This window comes from Chelonia mydas, chromosome 6 (assembly GCF_015237465.2).
Source record: "Chelonia mydas isolate rCheMyd1 chromosome 6, rCheMyd1.pri.v2, whole genome shotgun sequence".
Classification (NCBI taxonomy): domain Eukaryota; kingdom Metazoa; phylum Chordata; order Testudines; family Cheloniidae; genus Chelonia; species Chelonia mydas.
Window position 1 is genome coordinate 119,414,012 of NC_051246.2, and position 19,119 is coordinate 119,433,130.

At 42.3% G+C, this 19,119-nt stretch overlaps 1 protein-coding gene across 2 annotated transcripts; it reads right to left on the reverse strand.

Moving 5' to 3' along the window:
* Positions 1-287: 287 nt before the first annotated feature.
* On the reverse strand, positions 288-18,586 carry SNAPC1 (small nuclear RNA activating complex polypeptide 1). Of its 2 annotated transcripts, none has more exons than XM_037901133.2 (10): positions 18,348-18,586; positions 15,700-15,859; positions 11,981-12,121; positions 11,277-11,381; positions 10,087-10,245; positions 9,543-9,617; positions 8,165-8,227; positions 6,056-6,200; positions 2,766-2,852; positions 288-875 (listed from the first exon to the last, which is right to left on the reverse strand). In XM_037901133.2, the coding sequence occupies exons 1-10, from the start codon at positions 18,473-18,475 to the stop codon at positions 841-843; spliced, it is 1,098 nt and encodes a 365-aa protein (XP_037757061.1). In that variant the 5' UTR covers positions 18,476-18,586; the 3' UTR covers positions 288-840. The 2 variants fall into 2 exon arrangements, with proteins under 2 accessions (XP_037757061.1, XP_037757059.1); XM_037901131.2 differs by having other exon boundaries at positions 18,248-18,542.
* Positions 18,587-19,119: the final 533 nt, after the last annotated feature.

Below are 19,119 nucleotides of genomic sequence, written 5' to 3' on the forward strand. Positions count from 1 at the left end.
CACTGGGAAGTTAAGTGTGCAGTCACAAAGACAAGAAACAGATTAGCCACCCGCCCTGCTTTTGTGAGGAAAAATGGCCAGTGTGCCACCGGTGAGTGGATTTTCATGCCCCAGGTTTGTATTTGTTACAACTGTGCTTTTTAAATTTAATCACATGAGACAGAATCCAGTAAAAAGTTTTATCACAACTGAATCTGGGCTCGAGTTCCTAAACATCATGTCACTGTGGGCTAAAAGCAGGCCACATGTTTATAAACGTTGTGCGCAATGAAATGGAGCATACAAACTTAGTAAAAAAAAATCATTTATTGCACTTAGTAATCTTAAATAGTCACTAACATTACAAAATTAACAGTTACGTTCAGAGGTTGTAAGAGTACTGATAGCACAAGTACAAAATATTCATCCATATAGCGTACATACTCGGAGTGTTCTTTTAGTAGATTCTGTTATTTGTGTTAAATGGGAATGAGTTATAAATGTCAACTCACATGGCAAAAGCTAAACAAAACAAAAAAGCAGCCCTCTGCCCCTCACCATTTCCAATACAGGTACAAGGACACATATACAATTTAGTTTTTGGGAGAAAAAGTTTCCACTCCACTCTACCGTCACCTTGGTTGTACCATTACACAACATATACTGAAGTCACTATTTACAGTTCCACATAACCTGTAGTTCTAGTAAGAGTAATTTTTGCTTTGTGACTTCATTTGATATGGCTGCACAGAGATGACCAAATCAAATAATTTACAAAGTTGTTTTAGACATTTATATTTGACCATAAAAAAAAATCTAACAGTCTAATTCACATAAGAAATTCTTCAACTTGATCCTTTCTTAACGGGTTCTTTTCCTTTTAGGGCATGGAAGATCTGACAAGAAGAGATAAAAGAGGTTCAACAGCCTGTCAGATGACTGTTTTTATAAATAAAAAAAGTCAAATAAAAGCTACAGTATACAATTTTATTCAAAATATTAGAGACAGTGTACCCCTTCAAGTATCAACTAGCACTATGGGAACAGATTAGTGTACTTTAAAGTTTATTCAGATATATAAATACCTTGCAAGCTCTCTGCACATGAACTCCCAATGATCTCAATCTAAGTTTCGCACATGAAGTGCTTAAAAGACTGGATCCCAAATGTTTCATGTCTAAATTGATTGCACATGTATCTGTAACAAAGTCTGTTTACCATTGGCATTATCCAAAAAAAGCTGTCTTCTATTTCTTCTTGATTTAGACATACAAGTGCTCTTTTAATCCACATGACCATTTAAAGGGCATATTAGTAATTCACCTGAACTGCAATTAATTGCACTACTACAGTTTAGATTTGAAGTCAATAAACTAAACACACTCACTCAAAAGTTAGCGACAATTATATTTACATGAGGAGGTCTTTAGAGGAAGTAGTCTCTCCTCAGCTCTATAAAAACTCCTTGCACTTTAAAAAGGCAAGTACACACATGCTCCCTCTCTATTCATCTACTTTAATACAGTTTCTATAATGATGACCCCACAAGAGCTTTACCCCACATGTGGCACTAGTTAAAGCTTGTCAATAAGCTTTCCATCACCTTTCCCACTTATTTTAGGTAGCCTCAGTTTCACCTTAGCCTTTCATATTAAGGGTTAGATTCACTGGTCCATTAAGTCCACTTTGCACTGCGTACATGGTACAAAATGACCTTAATGTGGCTGGAGATAACCAACAGAAGGTTTCTCCTCTACTCCTGCCACACCTACCCACCCCACCCCAGACATGTCGGGGTAGAGGGATGGCAAGTACTGCTGCTATACTCAATCCTGCACAGGCATGAAGGAGCTGCCACCATTTCCAGACAGCCTCCACTTCCACCATGATTGAGCTCTGCTTGGGCACAGTGGAAAATTTGCCCTGGAAGCTTCTGATCACTGGTCAACTCAATGAAAACAGAGATTTTAGCAATGCCCCAAGTGCAATTGTAATTTCCATAGGACCAGCTCCAATGGAAGCTCTCTAAGGTTGTCTTTTACTTTCAAGTAAAAGCTATGTTCTCCTTCATGACACAAACAGATGAAGCATATCAAAATCTTCTTCCCTCTTTTCAATTACTAATGGAATCACATCCCAACTTTGCCATGAAGTCTCTAATATTGCAGAGAAAGTCCTTACTCCATGTATATAGGGTTGGCTCTTGATCCTTGGTTTGACTGAGGTATGCGTCAAACATGACCCAAGGGATGGCCCTTTTATGTCCTCTAACTGAGAGGCTAGCCAGGGCTAGTTTGGCCTCCATTGCAAGTTAGTCCAGAGGCTGCTATACCATATAACTAAGGCACCTGTTTAGCAACTTGGAGAACACTTGAAAGAGGTTTTATTCTCCCTTTTAATAAATATAAGAATTATAAGTTCACCTACAGCATTTGCCAAGAATAAATATCCTCCTTTTAACTGAGTGCAATCTTTGCTCTAACTGCACTGTATTAAGAACATAGGAAAAGATGCATATGGCATTACAAGACTTTTAAATGATTATTCATGTGCTTGCAGGGTGCTTGCTAAAGCCTTGTGCTATTTTATGGAAATAAACTTACAGGTTTAGAAATAGTCTAGCTGTGACAAGACAGGAAAACCAGAACAGCAGTAGTTATACAGTAGGTAGAGTTCTTAACTGCACCTTCGGTACTTTGAAAACCACAAATATATTTGCAAAAAGAAACACTAGACAGTAATAAGTTACAACAAACACGTCTCAAATGTTAGGACTGCAGTCATACCTTCTTCACTAGAATTCTCTTCTTCTGCGATTACAGGCATCCTACGATTCCGAGTAACGGCTTCCTTCTTTATTGCTTGTCTCCTATCTACAAAGAAATATTCAGGGGAAAAATGCCACCAGTTATTAATGTCTCTGCATCTCAGGTACAAACAATCCAGACAGATTGCTTACTTGCTCTTGATTAAAAAAGCAGACATCAGTTGGTACTAAGGAGCTTTTAGCACCTTCACAGAACCTTCATTTAGCTCTTGAGCAATAACTAGTAATATAAACATAAACCATACTAACCAAAGACTCTGAAAAGATGGATGCAGGGTTAGTTAACATTAGCCAGAGAGATTACAGAGAATAAAGAGGTTTTGCAGATAACGAAGTGCTACAGAGCCATCAGACCAAATAAATGTTCATTTTCACAGGAATGAAATTCATAAATAAAATGGCTGGAATACCTGAATTTTTCAACTCTGTCTTTTAAGAAAATAAGATCAGACACCTTATGAAACCCTGATTAGAATATACTTGGAGGAATGTAAGAAAATACTTGGAAAATATGACTACATAAAAATGAGCTGATCCAAATGATATACATCTTAGGGTGCAAAGTGAATTAATTTACTGAACTATGGAATTATTTTTGGAATGTAGGAAGATAAGCCAATGCCAGACTAGATCAGAACCTTGGTCCATCTAGTCCAGTATCTTGTCTTTTACAGTGGCAGATACTAGATGCTTCAGAGTAGCGGTCTCAAAGTCCTGGCCCGCGGGCCATCTGCAGCCCAAGAACCTCCCCACTGCAGCCTGCGGAGGAGAGACGTTTCTGCGGCAGGCGCCGCCCCGCACAGCTCCCATTGGCTGTGGGAAAGGGACAGAGATACCATCACTAGTCACCGGGCAGAGTCAGCCATAAAGGCAGAATCATTAGTTGCCAGGGAGAGTCAGCCATGGAGGCTTTTTCCTCCCCACAATGAATATAAACAAGTCAAAATACCGAACACAAAATATCTGATGCCCACCTTGCTGCAATCCTGAAGGTTTCAACGGCTCAGTCACTGAGGCCAAACATCAACAAACTGACAGAACTGAAGTGTTGCCAGGTGTCTGGCAAACACTAAAAACTCTCTGGCAGACAAAGAATTGTATAAAGTTGTATGACAATTTTATAATTTCTAAGAAATTCAAAATAAAAAAATATAAACGTTTTCTTTTCTGAACACCATCTTCAGTGACATTATTGGCCTGCTGGGAGGATTTGAGGACTGGCACTGGGCCCTAAGGTAAATTGAGTTCCTGCTTCAGAGGAAGGTGTAAGAACCCTGCAGTAGGCAGAACTGGGGTAATCTGGTTCCCATATTCGACCTCACCCTGATCTCTAATGCAGTAGAACCTCAGAGTTACAAACTGACTTGTGTTAAACAAACTACTAAAAATTGAAGGGAAAGCTGCATTCTTCTCCCGCATAGTATAATTTGAAAGCTGTATTAAGTCAATGGTCAGTTGTAAACTTTTGAAAGAACAACCATAACATTTTGTTCAGAGTTATGAACGTTAGATTATCTTAAGCCCTAAGCATCAAGTTTCAACATCTCTTCCAAACTTTGTTAACATTAACTACAACATCTCTGTATAACAAGAATATCCGTACAGATATCCAATCCTTTTTGAATCTTGCTACATTCTTGGCCTCAACAACTGCCTGCTGTAATGAGTTCCACAATGTAACCATGCTGGGTGAAAAAGTGTTTCCTTTTTATCAGTCTTGAACTAGCCATTTTTTAATTTTATTGACTGTCCCCATGGTTCTTCTGTTATGAGCAGTGTTCCCTCTAATTTTTCCCACACATGTGTGGAATGAATTTTGTTATGTGCATGAATATGGAGCTGATGTGTCACACATCACCTCCATATTGATGCACATAACATTCATGCGGCAGGGGTGGGACCAAAGGTTCGGCGTGTGGGAGGGGATTCACGGCTGAAACAGAGGGTTGGGATGTAGGAGGGGGTGAGGACTCCAGCTGGGAGTGCAGGCTCTGGGGTGGGACCAAGGATAAGGGATTTGGGGTGCAGGAGGGGGCTGGGGCCGAGGATGAGGGGTGCAGGCTGCCCCGGGGCTATGGCAAGGAGAGAGAGAACTCTCCCCCAGCTCTCTGCCCCCGCAGCAGCACCTGGTCTGGAGGGGATAGGTGCCTCTCCCCCGGCTGCTGCAGGTCCAGGGCATCTCTTCCCCGTCCACGGCAGGTCCAGGCTGGGGCACCTCTTCCCTATCCGTGGTAAGTCCAGGGGGCTGGGTTGGGGCACCTCTCCCCCTGTCTGCAGCAGGTCCTAATATGGCACTAAAAATGATCCTGGCAAAGTTTAAGTGCAATCTTCACTAAAATAATGAAACGTTTATTGTGAGCAGGAACTGTGATTACAGAGCCTTGAGCAATTAACTGCATGATTATATAAAATTCCTTTCAGACAATAACTTTTTATAGAATGGTAAAAGAAACAGTGTGGTAGCTGCAATATAACAGGATTTAAAAAAAACAAAAAAACATTTGATTCAATGTTTTCAATCCTATTCAAAAGCAATGCATTGGATGCCAACAGTGTCACCTGAATTGAAAATTGACTTAAGTACCATTAGTGAGGGCAAAAATAAATGGCACTGTGTATCAGATGGGAGCGGGACGCTGTAGACATCAAGACATCTGTATTATTAAATAATCTTCATTAATAAGCTTAAAGAGCAGATAAATACCGAATTCTTAAATGGGAGGATATTCATTGAAGAACACAACAGGAACAAAAACAGAACATAGAAACAAAAGCAGAAAATCAGACTATTTTCTCTGGATTTTGGGCTAGGCCCCCCTGGAGCTATCAACATTCATACACTGCTTCTACATTCATGAAGGCCAATCCTTGCCCAGCAGGAGAGAAAGAACAACAGTTGGTAGTCTGCCTTTGCCATCTAACACACTGGTGAGAGTAGATAAAAAATAAAAAGCATTCTACCCTACATTACTGGCAGTAAAGAAATGTTTGGGGGGAGAATTACCAAGAGCAGAGATAAGAGTTCACTTTAGCTTAGCCACAGCTCTTTCCGCCTGCTGAGAGAGAGAAGACAACTGAGCAAGATCAGCCAAGTCAGGTGCATTTACAAAGGGAAGTGACATCTCAGGTCCTTTGCTTTATTTCCTGTCTCCATCTGCTGATAAGAACTATAACCAACTGCCTTGGCTGACAGAGGGGAGAGAAGAATTCCTTAGCATCTCCAATACCGCTAATATAATGAAGAATTACCTTTGGTTTCCAATGAGTTTCTCTTCTGTGTCAACTGTGACCTCTCTCTGCTTCTTGTACACCTGGGGGTTTTCATTTTTCCCTGATCAGACCCAGATTCAGAAGATTCTAGTTTAACTTGACGGTGCCTTCTTGATTTGGAGGCCTAAAATCCAAACAAATCCATTAAGCAACAGAAAAAAATCTAGTTACTACATACACAAAATAGTGATACACTCAGCCAGTAACTGAATCTTGTTAGAGAAATAAGACATGTTAAGACATCTTTCTGTCTCCACCACCATGCCAGTGATCACAGTATGCTTAACACAGCGGTTCTCAACCAGGGGTTCTGAGCTCCCTGGGGGAGCCACAAGTAGGTTTCAGGGGTCCACCAAAATAAACCAGAGAGGATGGCCAGCATTAGACTCACTGGGCCCAGGGCAGAAAGCTGAATCCCGAGCCCCTCCTCCCCGGGCTGAAGCCAAAGCCTGAACAACTTAGCTTTTTGGAGCCCCCCTTGGCATGGGGACCTAGGCAATTGCTCTGCTTGCTACCTCCTAAAGCCAGGCATGGCTATTAATCTACTGAAAAACAGTTGTTGTGGCAACGGTTGGCCGTGGAATTTGGGTTTTTTTTGTTTTGTTTTGTTTTTTTTTTGGGGGGGGGGGGGGGGGGGGCGAGAGCTCAGAAGGAAAAAGGTTGAGAACCCCTGGTTTAACAGACAAGACAATAATGACAGTAAGCTTCCATAGTAGTTGAGAACTGGGCACCCAACTCTTATGCACTTTTGAAAATCCCACGTCCTAAAGTATTACCATTTCAGAGTAACAGTGCTTATCTGACATTCAAATAATGAAAAGGAGGATTTGTGGCACCTTAGAGACTAACAAATTTATTTGAGCATAAGCTTTTGTGAGCTACAGCTCACTTCATCGGATGCATTCAGTGGAAAATACAGTGGGGAGATCTGTAGTGAGCTGTAGCTCACGAAAGCTTATGCTCAAATAAATTTTAGTCTCTAAGGTGCCACAAGTCCTCCTTTTCTTTTTGTGAATACAGACTAACACGGCTGCTACTCTGAAACTTGTCAAATAATGAACACATTGTGAGACTTATTTTCAAGAGCACAGAGAATGCCCTGGTGCTACACTTTTTTATACAGTTATTTTTAAGCAATAAGCAGCAAATGTTTGTTACACAAGAAATGTTCTTAAGACAGACTACCAAGACCAAATGGGGTTTTTACTGTCCAGTTTGGGGCTCTATTTTTCTCTTAGTTGCCTGGGAAAGCAACATCGCTATAATTCAAAGTTTTACTACTGTATACTCAAAGCACTATATCATGATTTTAGTAAATATGTGCATCCACATTCCCCATATTAGGAGAGAAAAATGTTTAAGTGTGGATCTACTATAAAAAAATAATCCAATGGAGATTGGGGGATTTCATGTTCATTGGTTCAATGACTAATCAGATCTAGAATAACATTTTCAAAAGTACTTAAGTGACTTAAAAGCCTCGGTCCCATTTTCAAAAAGTGACCTCAGAGCTTAAGTCTCATTCACTTTTAAAAACTCCCAAGACTTTGAAAGTTAAAAGCATTTAGCAGCCTAAATTCTAAAGTCACTTTTGAAAATTTTACCCCATTTCATTTGACAGGTAAAAGTATGGGAGTTTTTTTGTTTTGTTTTTAACTGCCAGCATAGACAGTTCACCCTGGGATTGGAAAGTCATGGCAGCTTTCTAAAATGTATGTACAAAATTTTGTTCTCAGTTACCTGTGTATCTCCACTGAAAAAAGGGGTGTGTACAGATATTAAATGAAGGCCAATTAGTCTTGACATAAGGAACTTTACTAACAGTTCTGTCACGTGCCAGACTAGAATCCAGCTCACTCTCTCAACACTTGTATTGCTTTTGCAAAGCTAATAGGAGTAGTAAAAACTTGGTTTTGTTGCCAATAAGGTGGGTAAGACTGAATGCCCAATGGGAGCAGGGCTTGAAGCAGATGGTGCCATTTTGATAAATCACTTTTCTGACCACATTATAATTTAAGTCAAAGTAAGTGTTTTTGGAAAGGTAATGATTAACAATTCCCTAACAAATATACCTAATTGTTTACTTACCTCAGCAACTGCATTATAGGACTTGTATTTGATTTTAGCCAGTGCATTTGCTCTTTCAGAACCCTGTAAACAAAGAAGGAAAAGGTCAGAGAAAGCCAGTTACCGGCATATCCCCTTAATCTTCTTCCAAGGCATATCCCCTTAATCTTCTCATTTTTATTCGCAATCACAGAGCTTTTCACCCAGATCTCAAAGTGCTTTACTAAATTGGGGAATCATCATCCCTGTTTTATATATAAGTACAGCTAGGAAGACGTGCCCAAGGGGTCACCACATGTCAAAGACTCCAGATCTCCTGTCTCCCACACTCTTGTCCTATCCTCTGAACCATGCCAACCGTGGGCTTTACACGTCTGCTTGCATTCATACAAAAATACTTTGATTTAGTATTTTTCAAGTATTTGACAAGGGCCACAGAGCTTTGCCGCTATGTCTTAGCTGTCCATTGATCTTGTCCTTCCTTATGATCAATTATGAAAAACAGAAATAAAATGCAAGACAGACTCACTTTGCTCAAAGAAACTAGCATCTTAAAACAACTAGAGGATGAAGATAAATGAGGCAGCGATCCCTTCTGTGAATGTACAACTGTTTATAAGATTCACTCGCTATGTCTCTATCTTGGAGTTGGGCACAGGGGAAGAGATAAATCTCAATATTTACAGTATGCAAATTGATGGAATATAAAAGTGTACAAAGGAAGCAGTTTCCATATTACCTGATATAACATTCAGTGAAAGGGCAATATTAAATTAAGGAACAACTCCTTGAGAATCAATGTAGAAGATGCATCTTGCAAACTGTGTCATTTGTAGAGAGCTAAGTGTGTAAAATAAGTGCCGCTTAAAAAGTCCTTATTTCAGTAAAACAAACTATCAGATTTCCAGAGTAAAGCAACTGTGACTTTGGCTTTCCTAGGTTTCTACAGTGCAGAAAATCATACATGCAAATAGTTACCTTTCTACAAAAGATAACTTTCTGGGGTTCAACCCAGCAGTTATTTAAACAAAAAGCAGCACTATGAAACAGTTTATTGTAAAAACTGAATACAGCATTCAGTTGAAACTACAGGAGAACCAGAAAGGAATTTGGCCAGGATAGAAGGGATAGAACACCTACTTATGTGGAGAATGGCCATGGCATTCTTCAGGACCTCTCAAGTTGAGACCTGAGTCCACCACTAACAGAGAAGAACATACTTGCTAAAAAACACCAACACTACTCAGAACTCTGGAATCTGTAGGTCTCCCATGCTAGTACTAGCCAGGCTTGACCAGACCACTGCTTAGTTTCCTGACTTGATCACAGATTGACGTGCTCTGACTGCAGATTAGGTTGCCCAATAACATTAAGATATTACACAGTAAACTTTTCTTACTTCTGAGTCTTGAGAAGTCCCTCCTTCCTTTTTGTCAGTCATTTCGTCACTATCTTTAGCCTTTGAGGAGGATTTCTGAAAAAGTATAGATATGTAAAACTCATTCAGGACTTGAACAAGTCAACTTTACTGTGCACATTTTCAGTTCTCAGTTTCCATTTGACAACATAAAATATAAAAGATCAATTTATTCTAGGAAATTAACCACATTCTCTCCTCCCTTCTACCTCAGTCTAATATTTTAATTACTAGTATCATGTCCCTTGCATGACTTCAAAGTAAGTGTGTGTAGCACATTTAACATTTACATTACAGGATTGCATAGATCCCTACTTAAAGCATTCATGCACCACCAATCCTTCAGACTTCCATAGAGGCAATGTGTACACATTATATATCTGGTCTTTCACTCATGACAAATCTTTTAAGACAAAACTTTAATTTATCATTTGAAAAATATATTCAGAGATCTTCACACATTTAACACATTCTATACACTCATGATAACCTGCACCGTCACAGCACAATAGAGACTATAGCCTACCATTTTGTCCTGTTGCCATTGCTGATATTCCAAAATCATATTCTTAATATTAATTACAAATTCATCCTTTATCAAGCTCAGAGCCTTGTCCGGCTGGGATCCGTCAGTGGAGATCAAACACTTCATTTTCTGATAGTGGTCATGAACATTCATCATTTCCTGAAGTGAAAAATGTTAAAAGCTTTTAAAAAAAAACAATGATGTAGCAACAAATAAAGAATATAAACTCCTGGTTAAATATGGACATTGTGCATATAATTTTTTTAATCATAGTATATTGAACTAGCAACTGTTTTAAAAAGGAGGTTGTTAAAATTAGCTGATCACTGTGTCAGAAGTAGCAAGTCATAAGAGTGTTTTAATTAATGTCTAGTATCATGGTCCCACCAGCTTAGTGGAGAAGCAGAGGAAGACAGACTGTGCACTAAGCAGGAAACATCAGTGGTACCAGGTAATTATTTTCAGGCAAAGATTTCAATCCTCAACTGTTTGAGGCATTTTAAAGTTTCCCCCCATTTCATGGTTAGTTAATGATTTCAGTGGCAACGGAGGACGTGAGATGGGGGGCAGGTCTTCCCTGTGTACAAGTCTAAAATGCTAGAACCAACTGGAAGAGACATCATGAACCAGACAGCTGGTCAGCATGACTAGACAATGTAACAAAAACTCTATCCTACTTCCAGTGCCAGAGTTTGTACAGGTAACATTATACTAAACAAAGGGAGAGAGTAAAATGACCATGATTTAAAATGGGAAAACAGGTAAGGGTTTAAAAAAAAACAAAACACCACCCAATCCTGCAGCTGATTGTAAGCTGGTACATCAACATGCTCACTTGTATGCAGCCAGTTGCCGAACCAGGGCAAACACAAAGGTCAAAATTTAAATTAAAATACTGTCTTTTGCGGTGTACTTCCACCACTTCTTGTCTGAGAGTTGCCTATTTGGATTGGCAGGGAATAGTCTTCTTAACACGTCTGTGAAGCACTTTGCACACTTTCGGTATTATACAAGTATAGTAGTCCTTCCATGAAAATAGATGCAGTGTTTCAGAACGGATGGTAAAACTGTTGGTACACATAATTGTCCTTATTTCTGTAACAAAACTTTTACAAGGACCAGACCATACAATTAGAGAAATTATATTTGACAGTAATGATAATTATTTTGTAGCATAAAAGTTACTGTACCTCCAACACATCATTAGTGATGAGCCTGCTTACTCGGTTACTTAGCTCCTTAAATTCCTCTTTAAGTTCAGTTTCCCGAATCTTTTTCTTAGTTCTGAAGCACAGCTGTATAAAGATGGGTATATTTCGAAATACATGGTAAAAAATGTACAGGTGTATGTTTATAACTATGAAAATTCTCACCTTGACAGTCAAAAATGAAAGATGCTGAAAGGCATGGATCTAGAAAACAAGGTGATCCTGACATTCATCTGTATAGATTTATTTTCAAGCATTCAGTCTCACAGCAATGATTTAATAGCTTTTGTGAAACACTTTTTTAAAAAAAGATATTCTTTCACTGCATGGATGTTATCAGAAATTCAAGCCACCACCCAAACTCAGAAAAACTGAAGGTTAATTTCTACAGATTAAAAGACATGATAAATTATAAAGATGCCAAAGCAATGTTTTTTAAAGCAGAACATATGATGGATTCAGATTACATCTAAACTACATTTTAAATCCAACAGCCTCTATCGTGAGTTAGTTATGTAAAGTGCCTACTGCACTTTGGGGTATTGTAAAAAAGTAACTGCAAACCAAGTGCACTGGTGCTGCTCAACTCTCTCTTAATTTCTTATTTTTAACTAAACATTGTTCAACAATTAGAAGATAGACAGGGATTTTCTAAAGGAAGTAAACTTCTTTGTGCAATAACTCACAAGTCTGGGCATTGCTGTAAAGTGAAATGCTTTGTCTAGTCTCAGCTTCCTAAATATGTACGCTGCATCATAATGCTGGGCATTTATCAGATCCTGTTGAAATCTCTGAACTTCAAGCCACTCCTTGAGTGCAACTCTGATCTGCAATAGAAAAAAGGAATCTATTTTACTGATACACATTTCCTTGAACAGTAGTTAGAGATTTTAGCTGACCAGTGGAGTAAAGTCATAGCATGCTACAAACTGGAGACATGCCTGAATGGGTGTATATGACAGAAGTGACCTCAAAACTACAGAAAAGATGTAGCAGATTCTAATAGTAACAAGTCAATCACGTAAGTAATCCTATACAACATTGTTGTGTTTAGTATTCTAGGTTTAGCCATCTGTTTTGACAATGAATACAACGATGCCAACCTTACTCTGACTTTTAGGGATGTTTATAAAAAAAAGTTAAGGAGGAATTAGAAAGGTTACTTGGACCACAGACAAGTACCAAAGGTGCAAAGCCAAATACAGACAGGAAGTACGGGTACGGCCATACCAAATTCACGGTCCACTTTGGTCAATTTCATGATCATAGGATTTTAAAAATTGTGAATTTCATGATTTCAGGTATTTAAAACTAAAGTTTCACAGTGTTGTGATTGTAAGGTTATTGTAGGGGGAGGGCTGCCGTATTGCTACTCTTACTTCTGCCCTGCTGCTGGCGGCAGCGCTGCCTTCAGAGTTGAGCAGCTGGAGAGCGGCGGACGCTGGCTGCGAGCCCAGCTCTGAAGGCAGAGCTGCTGCCAGCAGCAGCGCAGAAATAAGGGAAGCATGGTAGGGTATGCCGCTCAGCTCTGAAGTCAGCATAGAAGTAAGGGTGGCAATACCATGACGCACTACATAACCGTGAGACCCCCCAACTCCCTTTAGGTCAGGACCCACAATTTGAGAAACTCTGATCTCCCCTATGAAATCTGTATAGTATAGGGCAAAGGCACATAAAAGTCCAGATTTCACAGTCCATAACGCATTTTTCATGACCATGAATTTGGAAGGGGCCTAGACATGGGGTAGCGCCAGGAACGCTTGAGGTGCATTTTAGATCACTATGTGCGATGGATATGTCCATGGGAAAAAGTTCAATAGTATGCATAATTTTCAACCTTTTGTGACAGCTTAAATTGCTTTACATTCGTTTGTATGGTCTATTTTGCACTTCTGAAACCATTTTCAATTTGTTGCCACATTTGGCTATTTTTATCACCTATACCAGCCATTTTGACAGACAGTGGCAGCTGGTGAACTTTGGGGCAAGTGGATCATAACAAACAAAAAAAATATCATGGATGCTTGCCCACAAAATTTTCCTAGGCAGGCAGCCAGAGAACCACGTGCATGTGTATGGGGCTCCATGCCTTCGCATAGCCATGACATTTCCCCCTGGTGAAACCAGAACCTCTCTTTCTCCCCGCTTCTCTCCCCAGAGAAACCAGGAATTCTCCCCGCTCTCCCTGTCTATGATCAAGGGGGACCCTGCCCACTCCACCTTTCCTAGCAGGGGAAAGGGGAGGATTGGCCCTAGGAAAGCAGGCCTCCTATGCCACCTAGGGCTCTTTATTACCTTGGCCACTCCTTGCCCTGGACCTCATTCCCAGGATGATCCTTCTCTTCTTCCTCTTCCTCTGTTGTGTTCCCTCTCTCCTCCTCCCCCACTGGCTGAACAGTAAGTATCTGACAGGAGGCAATGTAGGAATTTGGAATGGTATTGGGGCACTGGTTTCCCCACTCTAGCCACAGGCTGCTTGTTGCTCTCTAAATACCCTGTGGACAGTGCTGATGCATTCTAAACAGTACCTACAGCACATTAACGTACTGCAGCAGGGTTCACAGGGGACAGTTAAAGAGCAACACACAGCCTGTGGCATGGGCAGTGAATCAGGAGCACCAAAAGCCACCTAAAATTTCCACAGCTTGCCTCCTATCAGACCTTCACTGCACAATCTGCACACATGCCACAAAGGCAGCGAAGAATGCCCTGCACAGCCACGGCGCTATTTGCTGTGTTCATCAGACCCAAGTGGCAGTGACTGATGCAAAAGCATAGATTTAAGACCTGAATTCATAATTAAAATGTAAACACTAGGAGGATTATGGAAAATTAGGGAAGACTGGCATCTCTCTGAATGGGGACGAGCAACACTTCGCTCAAAGAGCAAAAGTCTTAGATTCTTAGGTGGTTGAAACACTACGTTTAGCTATGAACGTGCAGACTCAAGTTCATAGTATTTTTAAGAAATTCCATTGTAAAGCTGTAGTTTTATCAACACTGCAATGATATTTTACTGAAGTACCTTTCCTTCCCTATCTATTCTGTCTACCTTCCACTTCTCCAGTTGACTGAAACTTCTTAGATCACTGCTAAAAAATATGTTGGTGGCAGCCATTTGAGTTTTAAATACTTGTAAAGTTATGACAGTTATCTCAATTGAATTTCCTGACTTGTTTGAAGTTAAAGCATGCACTGTAACAGCATTAGTAATTTATTTCAACCACTGAAGTGCAACTTTGGGCCCAAAACTTGCAAATCCTTACATATGCACATATGTTTTACTCATAAGTAGTCTAATTATACCTTTCCCTACACTGCATTTCCAACACCACCTTTACACTTTGTTTCTTCTCCAAAAGCTGATACATTGAAAAAGTGTGGAAGTATCTCATCAGTCCCTGCCTCTCAGCCCACATACGCACTTCCCTTCAACACAGCACTTGGAAATTTTACGGACACCTAACTGTCAGTGAATAAACCTACTAGTTAAAGACTAATGTCAAAGACACACACACACACACACCCCGCCGCCCACCCCTTGTGTTCTGATCTGCCAAGGTGAGAAGTTAATTCATACACTCCTCAAAGCTGTAAAGAGAACAGTGTAAGGATTCTTACCTAAGTGCCATTATTTTAACCTGCTCAGGAACTCCAGGTAGGTGTATGAAAGATGAAAAGTCTTCCCTCTAACCTGAGAGGGAGAGAAAACATTTTCCTCTTGTTTTCCTCTCCTACCCAGAGGGTCCTGGCTGTGAAGATGGTTTTTGCTATTTTACCCCTCAGCTCTTGATGGTGCAAAAAGAATTCATCTACTCTACACCTCCCCCAACATCTCTTTTTAGGTCCCCCTTTCTAAAGAACAGCTTCAGAACATGTATCTATATTGCTTATACCTTTCAGAAGAAACTGCAGTTAAACTTATAATTTCCCTGTTATATATATGGTTCTGAAGAGTGTAAAACGAAAACGGATGAAACTTTGGCCAGTTTTCACTTTGCTACAGGTTGGGAAAACGTAAGCACCAGCAGCAGCACTAGAGCTCTCTGCAGCCCTAGAGAAAGACTGCTGAACATTTACTCTCAGCTCACATTTGGAAGCCTAGAAACTTTAATTTATTATTCTTTAAACAAAGGAGAGTTTCCTATAGGCACAGGCAAGTGATATTTTAAGTTCTGAAAAATAACATGGCTTTAGTTAATTTAGCCAGTTTTTAGGCTCTCAGACTTTAATGATGTTCAAAAAGGCTAGTTTTCTTAGAGGGCCCATTTTTTCCAGAATACTCATGTTTTATTCCTAAAAAAGAAAAAAGTCTTCAAGTTGTGGTGGTAAAATATACAAGAAATCATTATACAATCATAAAAGTCTGATATTCTTTTGAGATGGAATCCTCAAAAAGACTTACCTTTTGTTTTGGCTTACAGAGTTGCGTACTGTACAATCCATACAGAAGATACAGAGCACCAACACGAATCTGGAAAGTGTAAGGAGGCAAGAAGTATCGCCATGCCAGATCCAACACTTTCTGTGTAAACTTATTCTTCTCTAAAGGCCTTGTTTGACCACTAAAACAAACAAACAAAAAATAGATAAAAGCAAATAATGATATAAGTACAGTTTTTAAAAGACTTAACCCATTAATACATTTAAAACTTATGTTAGACTAAGGTCTGATTATAACTGACAAATCTTCAAGGATAATCAGGGTTAAATCTCTTATATTTTATCTCTTGTCATTCTGTCATTCCTTACATTAAACAGAAGACCTATGTTCTGAAGGATGCAATGATCTGATTTTGTTCTCAGAAACCCCGTAAGATAAGGATACAATCAAACTCCTCAGTCCTGAATGTCCTTGCTTTTGGTGTTAGTCAGACTTAACGTTGCTAGATACTTCTATATTCATGTTTTTCCTTATTAAAAAGGAACCAACTGTTTCATTACTGCATTTTCTAATCTATTTCTACTTTTAGGAATTTAAATAGTATGCTTAGAATACAGCCAAAGTGCATGGGCTCAATACAGCATATCTTGGACGCAGTACAGCACAAGCCACATGAAATACAAACACTACATTCATAATCTCAGTATACCTTACAAGAATTAAAGCTTTTGAGGTTTCACTTTCTCCCTCTTTTAAGTTTGCTTTATAATCTTATTTTTTTTTTAAAGTTACAGACTGAAAAATCTAGCGACACCATCAGAGGACCCAACCACATGAGCCACACCATCAGGAGCTCCTTCACCTGCACATCTACTAATGAAATATATGCCATCATGTGCTAGAAATGCCCCTCTGCCATGTACATTGGCCAAACCGGACAGTCGGTTCGTAAAAGAATAAATGGACACAAAATCAGACATCAGGAATGGTACCATACAAAAGCCAGTAGGACAGTCTCCCTGGACAGTCTATAACAGATTTAAAAGTAGCCATATTTCAGCCAAAAAACCTTCAAAAACAGACTTCAAAGAGAAACTGCAGAGCTACAATTCATTTGCAAATTTAACACCATTAATTTGGGCTTGAATAGGGACTGAGAGTGGCTGGCTCACTACAAAAGCAATTTTCCCTCTCTTGGTATTGACACCACCTCCTCATTATTGGGAGTGGACCACATCCACCCTGATAGAATTGGGCCTGTCAACTCCCTTCTCTTCATGTGTCAGTATATTTATGCCTGCATCTGTAATTTTCACTCCATGCATCTGAAGAAGTGGGGTTTTTTTACCCACAAAAGCTTCTGCTCAAATAAATCTGTTAGTCTTTAAGGTGCCACCGGACTCCTTTTTGTTTTTGTGGATACAGACTAATACGGCTACCCCCTGATACTAGACTCTGAAAGTGCAGAGCTTGGTACACTGGCTGCAGAGGAAGAGTAACTGACAAGAACTATCCATGGCAGAAACACATTAGAGCACAGCTAGAGCTAAAAATATAATTTTGAATGATGCTACATTTAGATTGGTCTCAAGTATGGGGGGGTAGCCCTGTTAGTCTGTATCCACAAAACAACAGGGAGTCCATGCATCTGAAGAAGTGGGGTTTTTACCCACCAAAGCTTATGCCCAAATAAATCTGTTAGTCTTTAAGGTGCCACCAGACTCCCTGTTGTTGTTTTTTTACATTTAGATTGACTGTCATGATCCCAGCACAGAGACAGGGGGATCTCTCATAGGGAGGAGGGGGCGTTTACGGCGGAGGTGCCGTATTTCTCACGGGGGTCAAGGGGGAGGAGTGCGGGGAGAAGAGTTGCCGAGCAGGTCTCTCACGGGAGACGGGAGGGGGGGGGAGGGGTGCGAGCGGGTGCCGGGTCTCTCACGGGGGGGGGGGGAGGGGTGCGAGCGGGTGCCGGGTCTCTCACGGGGGGAGGGGAAAGGGGTGCGAGCGGGTGCCGGGTCTCTCACGGGGGGAGGGGAAAGGGGTGCGAGCGGGTGCCGGGTCTCTCACTGGAGACGGGAGGGGGGGGAGGGGTGCGAGCGGGTGCCGGGTCTCTCACGGGGGGGGGGAGGGGTGCGAGCGGGTGCCGGGTCTCTCACGGGGGGAGGGGAAAGGGGTGCGAGCGGGTGCCGGGTCTCTCACTGGAGACGGGAGGGGGGGGAGGGGTGCGAGCGGGTGCCGGGTCTCTCACGGGGGGGGGGAGGGGTGCGAGCGGGTGCCGGGTCTCTCACGGGGGGAGGGGAAAGGGGTGCGAGCGGGTGCCGGGTCTCTCACGGGGGGGGGGAAGGGTGCGAGCGGGTGCCGGGTCTCACGGGGGGGGGGAAGGGTGCGAGCGGGTGCCGGGTCTCTCACGGGGGGAGGGGAAAGGGGTGCGAGCGGGTGCCGGGTCTCTCACGGGGGGGGGGAAGGGTGCGAGCGGGTGCCGGGTCTCACGGGGGGGGGAGGGGTGCGAGCGGGTGCCGGGTCTCTCACGGGGGGGGGGAGGGGTGCGAGTGGGTGCCGGGTCTCTCACGGGGGGGGGGTGCGAGTGGGTGCCGGGTCTCTCACGAGGGGTGCGGGGACGAAGCCGGATCCCTCACGGGGCGGAGGAGGGAGGCTGCCGGGTGTCTCACTGGAAGATGGTGTGGAAGCGGCGGTCCCGCCACAGGCCGGAGAACACCTCGAAGCGGACATTATCCGTCTCCTGGAAGCTGCTCAGCAGCGCCTCGCAGTCCGCCTGCAGCCCCGAGGCGCAGCTCATCCCGGCAGGCCCAGGCAGAGCAGGACCACCAGTGCGCACGCGCGCGGCCCCAGCCACAATGCCTAACGCTATAGTGCGGGAAGGGTGGGAGCGGGTACACGAGCATCCACTGCTCATGCGCCGACTCTGTTCCTCGCAACACTGCGCCTGCGTGAATTTCCGACAACTCTGTCCCGTCAGCCTTCCTTCACACTCACGCTACCCCTGCCCCCTCGCTCACGAGGGCGCATGCGCGCACCTTCAACTTTCATCTGCTGTACTTGAGCTTCTCTAGCCGCCTTGTGGTGGAGGGGAGTCTTTCTCCTGCCCTTCCAGTGAGGGCGGGGCCAGGGCTGAGTGAGGGCAGCCTCCACCTGGTCAGTCCAGTGAGGGTAGTTGCAGGGAGCCTGCCCCCACCTCAGTGATGGCTGTAATGTGGGGGGTGGGTTGAGTAAGTTCCCCCTCCCCCATGAACAAACAAAACAAAGTGGCAGCACCCACAGGCTAGCAGCTGGCCAGAGCGGGGGGGCGGGGCGGGAGAGGGTGTCACTCAGTCACCTGCCGCAGAGCCCACATGGGGCCTAAGAGCCCGAGCCCTGCTTTAATGACCAGGCCCTGCCCCCCCACCCTATGGCGGGGCACAGTTGTTGACCTGAATTTTATGG

What these genes read in the sequence shown, in the direction of transcription:
- SNAPC1 (XM_037901131.2), bottom strand. Translation starts at nt 18,408, where the DNA reads ATGTCCGCTTCGAGGTGTTCTCCGGCCTGTGGCGGGACCGCCGCTTCC. An exon ending in AATGGCAACAGGACAAAATG is followed by an intron (nt 9,618 to 10,086) that starts GTAGGCTATAGT and finishes ATACTTTTTCAG; the next exon opens with AAATCCTCCTCAAAGGCTAA. An exon ending in AAACTCATTGGAAACCAAAG is followed by an intron (nt 2,853 to 6,055) that starts GTAATTCTTCAT and finishes ATTTCTTTGTAG; the next exon opens with ATAGGAGACAAGCAATAAAG.